This window comes from Chrysemys picta, chromosome 6 (genome assembly GCF_011386835.1).
Source record: "Chrysemys picta bellii isolate R12L10 chromosome 6, ASM1138683v2, whole genome shotgun sequence".
Taxonomy (NCBI): domain Eukaryota; kingdom Metazoa; phylum Chordata; order Testudines; family Emydidae; genus Chrysemys; species Chrysemys picta.
In genome coordinates, this window is record NC_088796.1 from 31909858 (window position 1) to 31929718 (window position 19861).

The 19861-nt window shown below is 40.1% G+C and overlaps 1 protein-coding gene across 3 annotated transcripts; it reads left to right on the forward strand.

The window, feature by feature from the left end:
• The first annotated feature begins 4620 nt into the window (after positions 1-4620).
• Positions 4621-16851, forward strand: ISL1 (ISL LIM homeobox 1). Of its 3 annotated transcripts, XR_006176161.2 has the most exons (7): positions 4974-5233; positions 6017-6206; positions 8993-9252; positions 11572-11858; positions 13279-13446; positions 14153-14274; positions 15624-16851. XR_006176161.2 is itself a non-coding variant. In XM_008168715.4 (6 exons), the coding sequence occupies exons 1-6, from the start codon at positions 5206-5208 to the stop codon at positions 15738-15740; spliced, it is 1050 nt and encodes a 349-aa protein (XP_008166937.1). In that variant the 5' UTR covers positions 4621-5205; the 3' UTR covers positions 15741-16851. The 3 variants fall into 3 exon arrangements, 2 of the variants coding, with proteins under 2 accessions (XP_008166937.1, XP_008166938.1); XM_008168715.4 differs by lacking the exon at positions 14153-14274 and having other exon boundaries at positions 4621-5233; XM_008168716.4 differs by lacking the exon at positions 14153-14274 and having other exon boundaries at positions 4902-5233; positions 11575-11858.
• Positions 16852-19861: the final 3010 nt, after the last annotated feature.

The window sequence follows — 19861 nt, forward strand, 5'->3', positions numbered from 1 at the left end:
AACAAAGGGGAAAGTTTAAAGCAATAAATATCAAAACTACGTCCCCACGTCCCTTATTTTTGGCTACAGCCCTGTTTTTCGATCGCGTTCAATGGATGCTAAGTATAGGTAACACTTAACTGACCAAATCTTTGTATTTAAACCTTTCCATGAGATTATCTAATTTTAAACTATTTGCTTCTGAACCAATCTCCTCATTGTAAAGGCACATTTTTGGATGAGGGCTTGCTGAATTTTCTTGCCCCAGTGCAAGATGTTGCTTTCCTCCATGTATTTTTGTTTATAGATTTCCCGTTTCTGCCTGGATTAAACCTAGGGACGTTTTAGCTGCCCTGTGTAGTGATAGATTTAATGCTGTCAGATATGGTAGGGAAGGGATGTTACTTCTTTAAGTGGTTGGACGATTTAATAAACCGTATTGTATTATTAACTCGAGAAGGCTCTAAGCTTCCAGAAAGCCACTGACAGTTTTTCTTGTGTTTTGATAGATTTAGTGCTGATATGGTACATTTCTTCTGAACATTCAGCAGCCAGGGCTTGAAGATTAAAGATCGCACCCCTCTGGAGAATCAAGCCCTATTCTCCGGAGAATCTAATAAATTTCATGATTGATTTCTCCGCTGCATTGTTTTTTATTTCAATATTACAAAAACCCTTCCTCAGCATATTTCATTGGCACAAACCTGATTCACATGCCGGATTTCGTGATGTAATTAAAATAAATTTGAACCTTCAGGAGTCCAGATCCGCTCGATAGATTCAATCCGCTCTATTTTAGAATCGTCTGTCTGGTCCGAAGCTTTACAGAAAAGTTTTAAACTGACCTTAGTCCACACTGTCAATTCTTAAGGCTTGAATAAACTGTCGGATAACTCTCTCCGCGTGTGTATTTTACGGTAGTGTTGTAGTGGAACACAAATATACCCCGCCAGAATCTAATCTATAGCGAAGAATCAAACGTGTCTGCGGAGACTTTCCTCTACTGTCTGAATAAAATAGAATGTCAATATAAACTTTAGTCTCGTAAATTTACGCCGAAAGACTAGATTAGATCCGGTGATCGTCTAGCATTTTAAAAGGCAAGTCTCATTCATTAAAAATATAACAAGGATGCAACGCAGGGTCTGCACAATTCAAGTTCATGCTCAAAGTCCAGTTGTGAACTAAATTACCGCATCCCTTTACTAAAATCAAAATGACTGGCTGCCCTTACATTCGTGGAGATATATATTTTTAAATAAAACAGTGGTTTTGTCTTCCGAGACAGTGCTGTAATTATTTTGTTCAGTGGATAAATCTTCTGCAGTTTTACCGCTATCAAAATACATACCTGTGCCTTTGTAATAATAGAGAAATATTCTTTATGGAATGTAAAGGGTTAATCGCTGCTTCTTTTAAATGCACATAATCTCAACGGAATCCCTGACCGTGGTGAAAGCTATTGATTGCTTGTATTGCCATACACTTGTCAGAAGACGACCCCTCTTCCACCCCACCCCCCAAAAAAGTAAATAAATAAGGAAAGAAAAGTACAAGGAACAAATAGAAATAACAGATATTCGGAAGTGTCTAAAATACGTACAAATCCCGTTTTATGTCTTCCCAATCACGTGTCTATTGATATCATAAAAGAGATCCTGCGGCAGTCTTTTTCCTCTAAATACCTTACTCATTGAAACTGGCAGTTCCACTCATTATTCCACTCCCTTAAACCCGATTCTGATGCTGGCTAAATATAGAGCTTTGCCTTCACAGGAACGCGAATCGAATACACAGTAAGCAAATCAGTAGCGGGAGGGGGGGGGCGAGGGAAGCTTGATCAAAGCCTCAAATCCCTCCTTTCCTTCCCAATCCTGGTTTGTTGGGCGGAGACAGGTTTCTTGTTTACCGCACATTTACAAAGATCAAGCTTAAAATTCAATCACCTCCGCCAGAAGTATTTACAAAAAAAAAAGGGGGGGGGGGTGGTGGTGGTGGTGGTGGTAATAGAATTAAAACCAGATTGGGTTATTTTCAAACAAACAATGGTGTTCCACTGGAAAACAGAGGCAGTCTTTCAGAAATGGACTCCTGATTGTAATCCTCCTCGTGTTTAGGCAAATGGAGAAGAATACAGACCATCTCTGGGAAAAGAACACATGGGCCCGGCACAGAAAAGACCCCTCTATATTAAAGTCACTTGTAAACCCCCTCGATGTTTATAATTAAGATCGGGCACATTTTTAAAGTTACACATGTTTTTGTATGTGTGGTCCATCAAGCTCTTCCATTCATTTGCTCCCGGAGGATGTTCATTAGTATGCCACGTTCAATAAGGAATTATTTTTGACCCGACGTAGAAATTCACAAAAGGTCAAAAAATGTGCTTGTGCTTGTGACATTAGAGGGATAAATGCCTCTTTTGAACACAAGAGGTCGCTGCTGCGATCGTGTATTAAAAATATTGTCTAAACGGCTAATCACTGCTAGATTTAATCTGCAACTGCTACATTTTAAAGTGTGTGAGTGGGTTTTCTTGGTTCGTTTGGTTGGTTGGTTTGTTCATGGGTAATGGTAGAAACGGTATAAGGATGGAGAAAGAGAGAGGTCTGAAAAGGAGAATAAATCAGTGATAAGACAAAATGTGAGCGTAAAGGTTATCAAATGATCGTGTTAGTATTTTTATTGCGATATTTTCATGCTACACTTTTTATTTTACAGTCACTGTGCAATGGCCTGATCAATCTCCCCAAGAGTGTCCCAGACAAAACTCTCAAAATATTCCGCAGTGAGGATGACTCTCCCCACCCTGAACTGACTATAGGTTTGACGTATATATTTAATATTCAGTTATGGAATGTCTCCTACCAGATCTCATAGTGGATGATATTTGCTTGCAATATGTGTGTGAGTTGTGCACAATATATGTGTTTAAGTGTATTCATGTGAAATTGCCCATTATTAAAAGTTTGCCCCATCCACATGCCAGCTTGTTTGTTTGGAATTGCTATCATCAGCAATAATTCTTGGTCATTGCTTATTGGGTTACAGAGCGAAAACACCACAATGTGGGGCGGGGGTGATAAAATAAGTAAATAAATAAATAAAACCTCGCCGGTTTCAAGAAGAATTAAATGGTCACCTAGTTGCAACTTCAACTGTTCATTTAAATGTTAATATGTAAGGTGTGTGTATTTACAACATCTTTGCCTTCTGACATCTTGAACTCCTATCAAGACGGTCATCTTAGTATCTTTACAGGAACCTTCGATTCCCCTTTTATTAAATTTATATACACCCTCCACATTGCAAATGAAAACATCTTTCAGACTGAGCTAGGATTCCTACGAGATCGTTTGCTTAGTAGTAGCATAATAATAATCAAATTTAAATTTAATAACTTTTTGGCCATTCCATCGCAACACAATTTCCATGTGTGTATAAATAGTCTAGTTGGACTGTCTTTTTCTTTTATCCAAACTCTTGCCGCGTCAGTTTCCTTTAAAAGAAAGGGACGCTGGAAAAAAAAAACATTTTGCTGATAAACATTGTTTAGAAGCCTCCAGCTGGAAGGCGCTTAGATAATAAGGTGATGACGGCGATATAAGAACCCATATAGAACGAGACAGAAGCGGGTTCCAAACAAACCCTAAAAGAATTATGTAAGGTATTGTTTCATTTTGCATAGTGGAGTTATAACGGTATGAGGAGGATACAGCTTCACATATTTAACAACTAAGAGAGGTTCAGGTCATAGTATGATCAAAGCCTGAATTTTGCAAAGATATAAAGAAATGGGTGCCTTAAACTTTAAAAATATGCATGTGTGTTACTAGATTTGAAAGCTTTAAATAATTGAGAGTCAAATTATTAAGCCAGCAGCCCTTTAAGGGGTCACTGACATTGGTTGTGGAAGGTTTCATGGCCCAAAAGTTACAAGGACTTTAGTTTTAGGAGTGCCTGTGTACCGATGTGCATAACTGAAAAATCACAAACAATATTATTGGGGACCAGCTACACAATATTTCTTATATTTTAGTTCCCTTGAGTAACTTAATGAAAGTCTCCACATTTCTCAAAGAAGAGGTACATTTAAAGACTTATATTACCTCCAGCATTTGCACTGCTGTAAATCCAGACAAAACATAGTAAAAAGAGGGTAGAATTACGTGTGTGTGTGTGGGGGGGGGATAAATTATTGTCGAACCGATGAAATTGGGTAGACCTAAACCTTGGCTTAAACTAAAGGAGACGTAAAAAAGGTTTGAAAAGGGGGAAAACATAGAAAGGAGAGATTTTGAGGGGCAGTTTAAACTAAATATTTGTATCATCTTCTTCGATCTCGTGTTTAGCAGAAATCCATAAAGCATTATTCACAGTTTCAAGGGGAAAAGGGAGAATGGGAAAGACAAACAATTAAACCTTGTATCTGTGGCTTAATACAGCGAGTATTTCTTTTTATCCCATGACAAAAGTAGGTGAGCCCCTCATCTAACTGGGGCAAATTCTGCTGCCTGGCAAAGACAGATACCAAGGAAGGAAATAGTTGGAGCCTCCCCCCAAAAAAATATGGAATTATAAATAGCGAAATGTAATTAGCCAGAATCTCCCCCCCTCCCCCCCCAAAAAAAAAAGTTCAGTGGGGAGGAGGATCTGACAAGCGCAGCAAGAAATGGAACAGAGACAATACTGTAAAGTGAAGGGTGCCAGGGGCGCTCGGAAGGAGACCCGAAGACGAGTGGCAAGAATAAAGTCTAAAGGGGAACACAAATGAGGAGTGGGAAAGTTACCCCCGAGCCGCTGCAGCAGCGTTGCAAGGCTACAGCGACTGAAATATGATAATCAGAACAGCTGCTCTGCGCTCCCCTCCACCAATCGGCGCGGGACAGGCTTGACGTCCCCGCGCGTTACGTCAGGCCAATGGAGATCTAGCCGAGTTGGAGCAGAGAAGTTTGAGTAAGAGATAAGGAAGAGACTAGTGCCCGATCAGCGCTGAGTCCGGCTCCGCAGCGCCTCTTCCAGTCCCAGCACACGGGCAAAACTGGACTGCCCGGCAGCGCGAGAGAGGGCAGTGCCGCCCGGCCAGCAGCGCCTCTGCAGCCCGGCTGCTGCCCAGAGCTCACGCTCTGCTTTTCTTTTTAGCAACCGCTTTAAAACCTACTTTGGGGTCTTAAAACGAAAGCGCACACCACCATTCCACTGTGGACAATACCCCCTCTTACAGATATGGGAGACATGGGAGACCCACCAAAAAGTAAGGAGGATTTTTTTTTTACCGTTGTTGGAATCAATGTGCTGTCTGTTGTAACCGTGTCAGGCAGGGAGCTGCTATGAGGTGCTCATCTGAACTTCACAGGAATGGTAGAGAAGGTGCCTTTGTTGCCATGCCTGCATGCTTGCTGTGTTTTAACCTCTTATCCTTCTATTTCCATAGCCTTGGGTCCTGGGTGCCTTTAAAGTTTGGGGCGCAGGCAGGATTTTAATGGTACCTCTGCCCTGGAGATGTAGCTATCTTCGCGTTAGACTCCAGTGGGTCTGCCTGGATAGACAGCACCTAGCCCATTTAGGCGAATTAGCATTAGGCGTGCGAAGGAGAGCAAGTGACAACTGTAATGCTGTCTAAGCTTGCTCACAATATCGAGCCCTGTGTTATACGGAGAGGGGTTTAAACATCCACGCGTTCAGTTCCCAACCCTTCCAGCCAAACCCTTTTTAATATATATATATAAAACGATTTCCCCTGGAGCGAAGAAAAACGCAAAACTAGGGAGTTTGGGTTGTGTGCGAGGCATGCAAAATTAGAAGCTTCACACCCGAAGGCTGTTCACATCTGCATTTTAACATACGTTCCCCGCCTCCTTTCTAAATGAGGCAAGGTTTTGATGGCACACTTCAATTACCATCCAAAAGTGCAATGCTCTTTTTAAAAAAATCTAAACCTCCCAGAGTATGCCCTATAAGGGATCGACACTAAAAGTGTGTTTATCTCTGTAGGAGAGTAAACGGTTAGTCAATCATGTATTTATTTTCATTTCAGAAAAACGTCTGATTTCCCTATGTGTTGGTTGCGGCAATCAAATTCACGATCAGTATATTCTGAGGGTTTCTCCGGATTTGGAATGGCATGCGGCGTGTTTGAAGTGTGCCGAGTGTAATCAGTATTTGGACGAGACCTGTACGTGCTTTGTTAGGGATGGCAAAACCTACTGTAAAAGAGATTATATCAGGTACGCCATTTACGCTGTTTATTTGGTTAGATTTTACTGTATATAGAGACAGACAGAGGGAGAGGGCTTTGTTTTGTTTTATTTTGTTTTTTGGTAAAAAAAAAAAAAAGCTAGTTCTCCAAAGGTACAGGGGGAAAAGTTCTAGTCAAGTTTATTCCATAAATTAAAATGAAAAATATAAAACACTCAAAGTCAGGAATAGCTAGAGTTTGTAAGGACTTCTCCTGGTAAAGCACAATTTCCTGCAGTGTGTGCTGTGGTCCTAACAAAGCAGGATAGCATCTAAATATATATTTAAATAGTATAGCTATTCAGGCACAGCGCTGATCGCTTTTAAACACATACCTGCATCTCTGTGTGTTTGTTGTACGAGTTACAGGAAGGCAAAATCATATACAGAATGACGACACTTCAAACATGTATGCAGTAAAAAAAAAATGAACGGACAAATAAACCAATTTACAGCAGGGCCTATTTAAAAAAAAGAAGGTGAAGTTTACAATTCAGTTCTGTAGGAAGATCCTTTTATTGTAAGGTTAAAAGATAGACTACAATGTTTCTTTGCTAAAATAACTGGCAAGTAATCTTTTTAAATATTAACCCGTTGGTGATATCTGACTACCTTTTCTTTCTTATCTTATCTGTGCTGATGAATTAGACAGAGCAGATCAAATTGCCCATCATCTGTTCGCGAACAATTGGGTATATTTAGATAATGGAACTGCTTCCTTCCTCACATTAAAATCTGGTAACTGATAAAATGTGAGAGTTGCCAATCCTAACACTATAGCGAAACCAAAGCAGAACTTTGGGGGTGTTTATTATTTGCGCTCTTGGGTCATGTTTATCTATTGCTAGCCTTTGGTGTCATCTGCTAGGTTTGTGTATAGCAGAACTTTGTATATTACTTATTCTGTATGGCCAAAACATTGTTACAGAAAGTTTCAGGAATAAATATCACCCATTTAAGATACCTTTGTAGATTCATTTTAATTCCGAATTACAATAAACCACTTGAGTTCCTCCAATGCACATATCATAAATAGTTAGTTCTGTAAAGCCACGTTGTGAAATTATCCTCAAAGTTTTGCAATGTTGAGAACAATCCACTCCGTTCTTAGCTTTACTTTTAAACGTATCTGTGAGCAGTGTTTTTATTTTATTTTATTTATTTTTTAACATTCTTCTTTGACTCTTTCCCAGTTTCAAACAATAGAAAATGTTTGGGAGTGTGATCTGGTCTTTTCGTTCCTGTTTGAATTTCATTGAGTAGGGGAAATGAGCAAGTAATTGCAACTTTGAAAAGTTTCTGCAAAACAAATTTCATTTGTTCAAATTATTTAAAATAAAAAGTGTACAATTTGTGCTAGGCGACCTTGAATTAGACTCTGAGCAAATATAAAGTTGTCAAGCATATGCGCAAAAAATAACTCCTGTACCTATTAAGCTATAATATTTGGAGATCGAGCAGTTCTTTCGTTATTTTTCATGATATCTTATAATTCAGAAGTTTTAGAACTGAGTAGAAATTGAATACATTGTGACACACACTCTGCTATACATGCACAGACAAATAAGGTGTAAATATGTGTGTGTGTCTCTAGACATACACACAACTCAGAGATTGTGTGCATTATAGAGGGTATTTGGAAGAGTTTATGTATGTATACATATTGTAAACTATTTAGGAGTGTGTGAATACGTATATACGTATGTGTGCATATATTTTTAGAATTATACTAACTTGCCTTGTTAATCAAAGAGGTTAGCTAAATAATATTCAGTTTGAGCCGATACACCGAGGAGCTGTGAAATATGATTCAGAACTACAGCTAATAGAAAGATATCTCTGTCTATGTAGATAGATATTGCCACCCGGAATGTTCCCCTCTTTCCGTATCGAAGAGGACTCAAGCTACAACACAGTAGCTATTAAAGATGTATAAAACAAAGAGGCGAATTATTTACTTTGTAAGGAAGTTTTCCTTTCGTTTGTGTTTGAAGGCTTAGCGTTCAGCTTAAGGTGGTGCTGGTGGAGAGAGTGGAAAGATTGAATTAGGAGAAAGGCTGGAACGCCGCAGCATTTAAAACGGCGTTTAATAAAAAAGTTACGCGACAGAAAGAAGGCGGAAGGTAGAAAGAATCTTGAGACCTGTAGTGCCTAGAAAAGTTCCTCCTTCGGTGTCCTGAGAAGGGAAAAGTAAATCTCTAGCTACTGGAAACTCTAGTGTGCAGGAGGCGGCAAAACTCCTGAAGGTTTCATTCAAAAAAAAGGGGAGGCTAATAGGTTTGTGTTTGTGCAATGAGTGTCACTCTCTGTCATCGGAGCCAGCCTTTATTTTACATATTATACACAAGCGGGTTGCTACAGCTCTGGAGCAGCGTGGGGGCAGCCAACGTGCCCTGAGCCCAGTGTGAGAGCGCCCGGTGCCCCCCCCCCCGCCACCCCTTTTGCTGGGCGGCTCAGGCTGTGGGGCAGGAGAGGGGTTAGGAAAATCCTCCCTGAGGTTTTGAGTTTGTGTGTCTCCCCCTCCCTCCCCCCCCCCCCCGTGGTGCTTGCTGGGGTGGGGGGTTCGTCTGAGCTCTGCTGCCTTTTACAGCGGCGAGATCTGGGCATTGGCGGTAACTGAATCCGTTTTATTCCTTTCCCCTTCTAGCTTCTGTGCTGTAAAGGCTTGTTTAACTAGCGGGCGGCGTGTGGCGAGTGGAGCAGGGCCGGGGGGCTGCACACGACTGGGGGTGAAACCTCTTTTCTCCTTCTTGTCTCTGGGCCGGGCCCTGCTCAGGTTATACGGCATCAAGTGCGCCAAGTGCAGCATCGGCTTCAGCAAGAACGACTTCGTGATGCGAGCCCGCTCCAAGGTGTATCACATCGAGTGTTTCCGCTGCGTGGCCTGCAGCCGCCAGCTCATCCCAGGGGACGAGTTCGCGCTGCGGGAGGACGGCCTCTTCTGCCGAGCCGACCACGACGTGGTGGAGAGGGCCAGCCTGGGAGCAGGGGACCCGCTCAGCCCCCTTCATCCTGCCAGACCGCTGCAGATGGCAGGTACTCCTCCAGTCCACAGAGAGAGAAAGAGAGAGAGAGCTGCTGCGACTGCAGGCCACAGCCACTCTGTGCATCTATCGGCTCTGCAGCGAGAGCGGCCAGGGCTTTGTTCCAGCCCTTCCTTCATTCCTCTGCCTCTGTGTGTGTGTACCGTACAGCCCTGTAGACATATATGTGTATGCATGCGTCTGGCGTGTTCTATAGAACACGTGTGTGCTGTGTAGAGCCAGGCACAGCTGTAGATTTCTCTCTATATGGATGAGCCTTCCTATAGAAATATAAATGCTAGAACCACACACATAATATCATTATCCATATATGCACATATAGATGACAATATAACGGCACATGTGACAATAGACCAGGTATACACACACCTGTCTATATCTGTGTACACACATGTATATATCCGAAGGCATATCGTTTTATATCTATCTCTAAAACATTATATGTGTGTATGTATTTATATAAACACACTAATACATTATAGGTGTATATAGATTTATATAAACCCGATATATATATATATAGAGAGAGAGATATAGATGTATATATAAATACTTGTATACACACACATATAAGCCAGTATTAAAACCTTTGAAATATAGTGGTTCACTGGAAGTACATACCTAAGGTGGTGTATGTGCATTTGTCTAATGAGAGCCCTGGGAGAACCAGTGGACCCTTTGGGGCATAAATTTCCTCTTTTGAAAGTGGGTTGGTTAGATAGATAGATAGATAATCCAATGTGTATATAACACTAGAGTATTAAATCACAAATACCTTTCCACCCCCCCCCCCACCCTCCCACCCCGCAAAAACCCACATTTGGAACAGGTTGTTTTGAAACATTGGTAGAAAAGGGGTCCGAAAAGGGATAGACTTAATAACAGGCGAGCACTTAGGCTGTAATTTAAAACTGTCAACAAGCTAATCTTCACTAATTGCCTTTTAAAGTGATTCTGCCTTCTTGAAACTTTTTATGTGATTTGATGAGAATTTCATCTTAAACTCCGCGTTGCAACTTTAGACTCGACCCAACATACAGGTTTACTTACACTTTTAGTTTTCGACCTGTGCATTAGATATTTATAGAAACTGAGCTTTAGGAAGGGGAACATCTTTCACAGACAAATAAACAACACAAGATTGGAATGGAGAACTGCTATTCAGGTAACTAACGCTAAGGGATATTTACAAACCCAGCCATGTTTCTACGGGCACAGATGCCTCTTCTGAACAGTTTTCAAGTGACCTATGTATATATAGCAGAGAAACATATAGCTAATCATTCCAGAATTTCGGACAGATTATGCATATCCCTTCAAGCATATTTGTGCATGTCTTATAAGGAATATTGTGTCTGCAGTTACAAAATTACCAGTATTGGGGGATCTTCCTCGGTCTTCATCGAATGTCTTTGCTGTTTTGTTGTGCCCACGGAGAAATAGAAACTCGATGTTACAAGACAAAATTGAACACTCCTTGGCCAAGCTTTTAGTAATGTTTACCCTTTATTTTTGGCCAAGTGACATTTAGGGTATTCTAGTCAATTTAATTTCTGAAGAAAAAAAGAATCTATGCACTATCTGAAAAACGATGTATTTCTAACTTTCGATATGACAATGTCCATTTGGTTGCATTTCCCGACGGTTTCCATGAAAATAACCAACCGCCATGCTTTCCCTTCCCCTTTTTTTGATTTTGCAATACCTTAGATTTTTAAGTGACATAACTTCACCTTGAACTTCCACTTTGCCAGACAGCCCCTTCTCTTGGGCTCTCCGAATGTGCCTTTTACATACAAGGTTTTCTACAATGGATACGTTTCCTTTGTTTTGGAGCAGTAGTGTAAAACTGTTGGTAGCCGGTGCATGTAACTGTGCTCAGGGTCTCAGGCCACGTTTTGGTAGAGTCTACATACAACAGGCAGGCACACAAATTATGCAAAGTGCTCCCGTTTAAAACTTCTAAGCTAACTATCTACTTTTGTAGTTTCTCCATAAATAAATACTTCCCCCCTCCCACCCTTTGCCTATTATGAAGTAGAATATTCCTTGTCTGTCAAAGATAATACAGGATTGATCTTCAGTTTGTTTGTTTGTTGTCCCCCTACACCAATTATTTGTCTGTACAGTAAAAAATGCTAATTGTGGTGTGATTCCATCAGCTGGTAGGGAAGAGATAAGGACAAGAACTCAGCTGAATGTCTTAATGGCCTTTTCAGTAAGGATCTACCCCACAAAGCTCTGATTCTCTATAGATTCTCTGCCTCTTATTTATGGGGATCCTGTTCGTTCCTCCCCCCTTCCCTTGCAGCAGAACCTATCTCTGCCAGACAGCCCGCTCTTCGACCCCACGTCCACAAACAGCCCGAGAAGACCACCCGAGTCCGGACTGTGCTTAATGAGAAACAGCTTCACACCTTGAGGACCTGCTACGCTGCCAACCCCAGACCCGACGCGCTTATGAAGGAGCAACTGGTGGAAATGACTGGCCTCAGCCCGAGGGTCATCAGGGTCTGGTTTCAAAACAAGCGATGCAAGGACAAAAAAAGGAGCATCATGATGAAGCAGCTTCAGCAACAGCAGCCCAATGACAAAACGGTAAGTGGCTGCAGCCTGTGATCCTAATGGAACGTTCCTTCCTGAAGTGGAAATGATCCTTTGATCTTGAAATTGTACCGAGACCACCTCTGACCAGCCTTCTCTGGGGTTTGGTTTTGTCTGGGCAGATAAATGCCGCTGATCATGTGAGAGCTCCATTTTTAAAAAGTACAGATGTGCTATAAATTGGTTTGCCTTCAGATTACTGTAAATATTACTCACGTATTCTGTTGTCAATGCAATTAAAATAGACCATAGCGAGAGGATTACACCGCCTGCTGAAGCGGACACGCCTTTTGGTGGGGCTAAGGATTCAGTGTGCATTAGAGTAAATGTGAATTGACACCCGAAGAGTTTAGGAGATGTAATTAAGCCGAGCATTGTGTAATATTTATTTTGAAAATGCGATGGACTCCTTAACGGAAAAAGACGCATTTCCCCTCTTCAATGGGGGAGTCAAAAACACAAATTTGATGCATTTTCTTAGCATTTTCTATATTATAACGTGCATATTGGTATCGGTGAGCAACTGCACCCAATGTAGGAAAAGACAAATGCAAAGGAAAGATTTTGATTTGTCATCCTAGTCAGAGTATTTTCAACATTATATATAGTTATATACGTGTGCATATGCACACGTGATGCAAACAAGCTGTCTCGCGTTTAAATTGCAGGATTTAGCAAAACAAGTTGCCTTGCTCCATTTTGCAACCTTTCCCCCTCTCTCTCCCTGTTTGAGCCTTTCAAGAAGCGACAAGGTGGGTGAGGTAATATCTTTTATTGGACCAACTTCTGTTGGTGAAAGACACAAGCAGCTACTTATTCCCTCTATATTCAGTATATTGACTGACCTGAATTCATAAGGCTGCCTAGTTAAGTGGGATTTAAGGAGATTCATTTTACCGTGTTAGAATGCAATAAAACACAACGTTATCAGCACACTGTTCTTCAAGGCTCCGAGTCGTTTTGCACATAACAGCCGTAGCATTTAGAATACACAAAGGTTTTCTAAAGCTACTCAGGCACCCGAGGTTGGTAGCGTAGAGGTTATACATCCAGTTAAGGTCACACAGAAAGCCAGCATGGTTGCAAAATATAATCCCAGAGTTGTTAACCGTTTCTTGTTCCTTGCCATGCTCGCATCGCCAGGCAGTGGTATTTGGTGCAAGTAGTTAATAACCTTTTAGGCAACCGGGCATGAAGAAATACAAGGATTAAGGAGAAAGAAAGTAAGCTTCCAGTGTGATAAATGCAGGAATAGGCTGACCTATAGTAGACTAGGGTAGGACATTCACAGCAGATTAACTATGTAAATAAAGGCGACTGTATAGATAAGATAGAATAGCAGTTTATTGACTCAGCGCTTATATACAATAAAGTTAACAAAGCTCATTAACATCTTTTGGTCGGTTGTTTACAGAATATTCAAGGGATGACAGGAACTCCTATGGTGGCTGCTAGTCCTGAGAGACATGATGGGGGTTTACAGGCTAACCCAGTGGAAGTGCAGAGTTACCAGCCTCCTTGGAAAGTACTGAGTGACTTCGCATTGCAGAGTGACATAGATCAACCTGCTTTTCAGCAGCTAGTAAGTGTTAGTTCCCAGACTGAATATGCTAATGTATACACGGGGCAGAATATTGGGTATTCTCTAAACTTGGTGTATATGTGCTACGAGATAGGAACCCGAGACTATAAATGCATTCCTGATATTTGCATTATTGCAATATGTGTGTATGTAGAATAAAATGGATTTTATATGGCTCCATCCAAAGCCCACTTGAAGTCAGTAAAAAGGCTCCTATTGATTTCAATGGGCTTTGGATCAGGTCCATAAACAAGGTCTGAAATAGTAATTAAGATAATTATAGTCATAAAATTTTAAAGCAAATCTATGGAGGAGACTAGCATTAAAAACGATAAGAAATTCATCATTTTACTTTTTGTAAACTTACAACAGCAATTACTAACATTGGGTCCACATTTTTCATTTTGCCTAGGTAGTACAGAATTGAGTTCAACTATATGAATATAATGTCAGCCAGACCGATGAGATTCTTAAAACAGGGAGGGTGGGAAAGTGTAAATCTTTCTTTAAGTATGTACCACTAGGCAGATATTTATATCTACCCCATCTGAAATTATATCTTAGATTTTATAAAGGGAATTGTTATTACATAGTCACATGCAAAAGCCAAACAATATTAATGGACTGGCTTAACCAACAAGAAGACAGAAATTTAAGAATAAATTCTGTTCTTAACTCACTTCCTTATGCCTACGTCATTTGGCAGCTCATATGGGACCATATCATCTGCAATACTTAGGCTCAACAAGGTGAATTAAGGACAGAAGTTCAACCTTAACTCAATTTCCTGGCCTAAGTGTGTTTAAACCAGATCTTTAAAATAATAAGGTACGTTGTGTATGGTTTTTCAGTGATTCACAGTGATAACAAATAATAATGAAATATTACCATAGAGGTTTTTGATTGGTCAAGCAATTTTTCAAAATGATCCCTTGGAAAATAAAAATAAAGGTTTGAGGCACCAATGTATATTTCTAGACCTTTCCCTTTAGTGACCCACTCATTTTTATGATGTTTTTTCTCTTATTCTGATGCTGAAGAATGAATTTGTTCCATTTGGAATGCTATGTCCATTTGGAATGCCCTGTAATTTAGCAGCCTGTTCTGTGGATGCTATGATACAGATCATCTTGGTTCTAGAGCATCTTCTAGTCCCCCTGCTTAAACCAAGCTGTCCGGTAGGCAGGGGGAAAAAGAAACAACAACAAAACAAAACAAAACACTGACCAGCTTTGTCTGCTTTACTTATTATGAGTTAATGGCACAGAAGATCTTTAAGCCCTGGGATAGACTGGCCTTTGTTGGGTACTAGGTCTAGCAACAGAATTCAATATTTTGGGATGTAACCAGGAGGCAAAATTTGCCCTATATTTTTTATGACAGCTTGACCAAAAATAGAGCACATAGATTGAAAAATAGATGCCTCAGGAGCATTTTGTAGCATGGACACAGTGTAGTGACTGTTCAAGTGGCTGGTGCAAATTTCTGCTATGTAGGCAGGGCCTTAATCACAGAATCTTCTAACCAAGAAGGAGCAAACTGAATTGTGGATGTATTAGAAATGCTAAACTCTCCATATTATGGACACTGTTAGACTAAGATCTGATCTCCAACTCACAGTGGCTTTGGTTACCCTTTTTACCCAATTCACTCTCATTTAATATGGACTCATGGAGTCCCCATCACCCTTGGGGAAGAAGATGGCTTGTTGAAAAGAAAACACATTATGCTCATAGAGCCTTGTGCCAGTTTTTATTGTATTATGCACCACAAAGGGGAGTGGGAAGTAGCCTTGCAGTTTCATGTCAGAAAACACAAGGTTATTAAATAATTGACTGCAACATACTGTTGGGAATTCCCAAACAATTAGAATACAAAGATCTCTGAAAGACCTGAGAAAACAGTCTAATTAATAACAGTTTTTTGTCATTGTTCCCCCTCCCCCCACCCATTTTGGTTTTAGAAATCTATTTTGTTCAGTGAATTGATTTAGGGACTGATTCAAAAGTCATTAAAGTCAATGGAAAAACTCCCATTGATTTCATTGGGATTTGAATGATGCCCTTTGGAGTGCATGTTGCTTATGTATTTGTATTTCTTTTTCTTCTCCTCCTGCCTTTAATTGATAACTATAACTACATTTGTAACCTCCCCTCCCCTTATTTTCTTTTGGGCAGGTTAATTTTTCAGAAGGAGGACCAGGTTCCAATTCCACCGGAAGTGAAGTAGCATCAATGTCCTCTCAGCTCCCAGATACACCTAACAGCATGGTAGCCAGTCCTATTGAGGCATGAGGAACAATTCATTCAGATTTTTTATTATTATTTCCCCCGTTGAAGAGAGCGGGAAAGTTATCACATTGGGACTCTGAAACTTAAAAGTATTTAATAAACCTGTAATGAACCTAGCAAAGAACGCTCCAGAAATGCACGGAGTCTTGTTATAAATGACAAGGTGAAATGGTAGCAACACTGTGAAGACAATCATGGGATCTTACTAGAATAATAATAATTTAAAAGAGTAAATAAACACATGCTATCCAGTGATCACAGGAGCATCGAAAAGACGTTTTTAAAACGTAGAGGATTTGTATTCATGGATCTCAGAAAAAAAAGAAGCATCTTTTCATTTGACTGAACATAGAAAGAAACCGAGATAGAGAGACTGTCTGTACTCCATCCTAATCCGAATGGTGCTGTTTCTTATTGGTCATTGCCTTGCCAAAAAGGAGCTCCAATAGGTTTCACAACATCAGGAAAAGACAATCTAGCCCCGCATGGTTGAAAGATTCATTGCAGGAAGCAGGAGCTGCATTGGTTTGCAATGTTTTTTTTTAGTTGACTCTTAAGGGGTTGTTTCCTGGGTCTCTTATAGCATGTACTGTAGCTGGGGTTTTGGTTTTGGTTTTGCTGAGATCCATCCTCTATCGAGAAGTCTGAACCGACTTTAAAAATAGGTTTTTGAATTCCTATTTAAAAACCGACTTATAAAGCATTGCAACAAGGTATACCTCTACTTTGCCACAAAGCGTCTCGGGATTGTGTTTGAATCGTGTCCGTCCAAGAACTTTTCCCCCCAAAGATGTGTATAGTTATGGGTTAAAACGACTGTTTCTCTCTCTCTCTCTCTCTCTCTCTCTGGAAATAAAGAGGAAAAAAGAATTTTTTTTTGGTTTGCTCTTGCATTGCAAAAATTATAAAGTAATTTATTATTTATTATCGGAAGACTTGCCACTTTTCATGTCATTTGACTCTATTTTTTGTTTTTGTTTGCTGAAGTAAAAGAAAAAAGAAAAAAAAGAAGAAAAAGGTTGTACCGTGGTCTTTGAATTATATGTCTAATTCTATGTGATTTTGTCTTTTTTCTTAAATATTATGTGAAATAAAAGCGCCATATGTAGAATTATTATATCTTCAGGACTATTTCACTAAATAAGCGTTTGGAATATAGAAAAATAAAACTGCTAAAAGTTCCCTCTTTTATATATTTACAAGTTCGCAGCTAAATACCTGAAATAAAATATTGCATGCAAAGTCGGTTGTTATTGAAAATAGGGAGTGTGATATTTTATTGCAAGTATTAACGATCAGCTTGTAAATTTCAATTTCGACAACTATCAGGGCTAGTTTGATGCCTTAGCGTTCAATTGATAACGTTACAAACTTTCCCTTCCCCCTCCTCTCCTACCCTTTAAAAGTGATATTACTAGGCATAACCAGACAATGTTGAGACACCTAAAGAACTGACATAGTCAATAGAGCTCAGCTTTTCTGAGCTGTATTATTTAAAAAAAAAATAAGAAAGTGCTGTATACCAAAGCCTCGTTGTTAAGATTGCTGAAGTGACCTGTATTTGAAGTATAAGCTCCTGATAAAAGGGACATATTTTGCTTAGTAAGTCAAGTATGACTATTATTTATCAGTGTCTGCTGTCAGAACGATTGAAAAATGCTGCCGGAGGAATAGATTTGAGGGGATGTTGCTGTGAAATCTCACGATTGGTGTTTCTCTTATTTTCTTTCGACTTCTTTTCCCGCTCCCCCCTCCCTTTTCTTCCATTTTTTTAATTTGGGGGGAAGGGTGGAAGGTGGTGGTGAAAGCTAGAAACGTGGGCGATTTCTTGGCGCGGGGGGGGGAAGAAAACCACAGGAAAGGGTAGGGGTTTTTTTGCTCCTTTTCAATTATTCCCTCGTGCTCACAGCCATTACAGGACAAAGGCTCACTTAAAAAAAATCCTTAACAACTGGGATACACAGAGATTTTGAGTCTGACAAAGACAAGTTGGGTTGCATGACAGTTTCTCCAAAGCGTCATGTTTTCTTAACATAATCTTATTCTCTCTTAGCCTCCCTCCTCCACCGCCCATCATCCCCACCCACCCACCCCGAGCTAGGTAAACTATGACAAACCATTTCGACAGTGGGGGGGGGGGGGGGGAGTTAAAAGTCTAATATAAGGATAGAAACTGGATTCATTTTGTATGCTCAAGTGTAATACATTTTTGAATACTTGATAAATATTTAAATAAATATGAAATCTACCTTAAACCGTGTGAGGAGTAACACTTGTATTTTCATATAGGATCGTAGGGTTGGTAAAATTCTTGCGGGGGGGGGGCGAGAAGGGAGAAGTGAGGATGTCATTATGCCATTTGGTTCAATGCAAGTTCTACTGTTGAAAAGAGGGAATTTAGTACTCAGTTCCAGGGAGAGCGTCGCTTGCCGAGCATAAGCTGCGGTTAAGGACAAGACTGGGCCCTTACATTTGGCTTTTCTTTCACTCTTTCTGCCAAACCGGGCTGCACACTCTTAATGTGGACACAGGAAACAAAATAACTTCTCTTTGCAAATGCTGGGGGAATATCATTGCACTGGACTAGCTTGTTGAGTGATATGTTTAATTCGTGGCAAATGCTCCAGTTCACCCCTCCTTGAGCAAGGAAATCTCCCACTTACATCAAAATTGGGCCAGGGTGATAAGGGTTAGTCATAATATTGCAGAGAATTAGAACGTACTGGCCTAGGAGTTTATAGACAAGAAAAAAAATGGCAAGTCTCTTATTGTTCCGGATTACAAGGCTTTGTTTTGATTTTCTCTTTTAACTGTTATTTATACAAGATTCATGTCTGAATTTGACATTTCTAAGTAGCCATGTGTCTCCCAGCTATGGGTACAATAGTCCATTCCAGTTTGCTCTGGAATATAGAATACCCTGTTCCCCACTGCACAGCTTCTGGGAATTTGTGGCAATTTGACCCTTTGATGTGAAGTTAAAATGTGTAATTATTTTTCCTTATGAAAAACAATTCCGGATTTCTTTTATACCTTTTGTGAACTACTTTAAATGAAGTCTTGTGGAGCTGAAATGAAATTTGCCAGTTTGGGGATTTAAAAAAAAATGCATTTAGGAGCTAGTACGTTGAGCTTTTGAATCCCTCATTACAGTTATCTCGATCTTTTATCCTAATTGCTAAAGAGATGCCAGTGTATACGTCTGCATCTGTGTGTGGTGTGTGTGTGTTGAATCCATAGTATGAAAGTATGTCACCTTTGCAGTTTGCAAATGTTTCACACAGAGCTTATTGGACTGCAGTGAAACAGACTGATCGGTGTCATTCTACTTGTGTTCGTTGGATTTTTTGTAAAAAAAAAAAAAAACAGATTCGTGTTTATGTTCATAGTTCAGCACATTTTCTGAGCTCTTTAGCTTAGTTCTTGATTTTAAGTTTTACAGTTTTGCCTCAAGAAGAGGACTCCAATTTATATATATCCCGAGAGAGTGTGTCTAAAAATCTCTTCTAATCGTATGCCTTTAGATTGCTATTATGATTCCGGAGCCTTCCCCATCTCATTGCTCTGAGTTCTTCTTTCTGGATAATATGATTTATTCTCCTCCGCATTTCTAAAAAGTATAGAGCTCTTTTCCCGACACAAATCTTTCTCTTTATGTGTTTCATCCCAACTCTTCTGCCAGGATCAGAATAATCCTTCAAGTAAACTCAGTTTTACACGCTACCAGGCAGATCTGTGTTCCTAGTGCTCAGACCTTGGGGCAGGAGGGGTGTTAAAGAATGAATTAGTTATATTAAGAAGTGCTGGTTTTTTTTAAATGAAGCTAATTTCAAACAAGTCTCGTGCTGTCTGAAGATTCCTGCATTCTTGTATTTTTCTTTATATCCCTCCTCCTCAGGAGCTTGAGAGACATATACTGCGGGACAAATTATGTCCATACAAATGTATGTGAGTAGTTCACTGCTAGTGACTTCACTGAGAATACTCAGGTGAGCTAGGGCACCACGATTTATGAGAGAGAGCGAGAGAGAGAGACAATCATTGTTTGGATGCATTCATTTGTTCTATTCCATTCACTAGTTTTTCCATGAACTTTAAGAAACGGATGGTAATTAACAAAACCC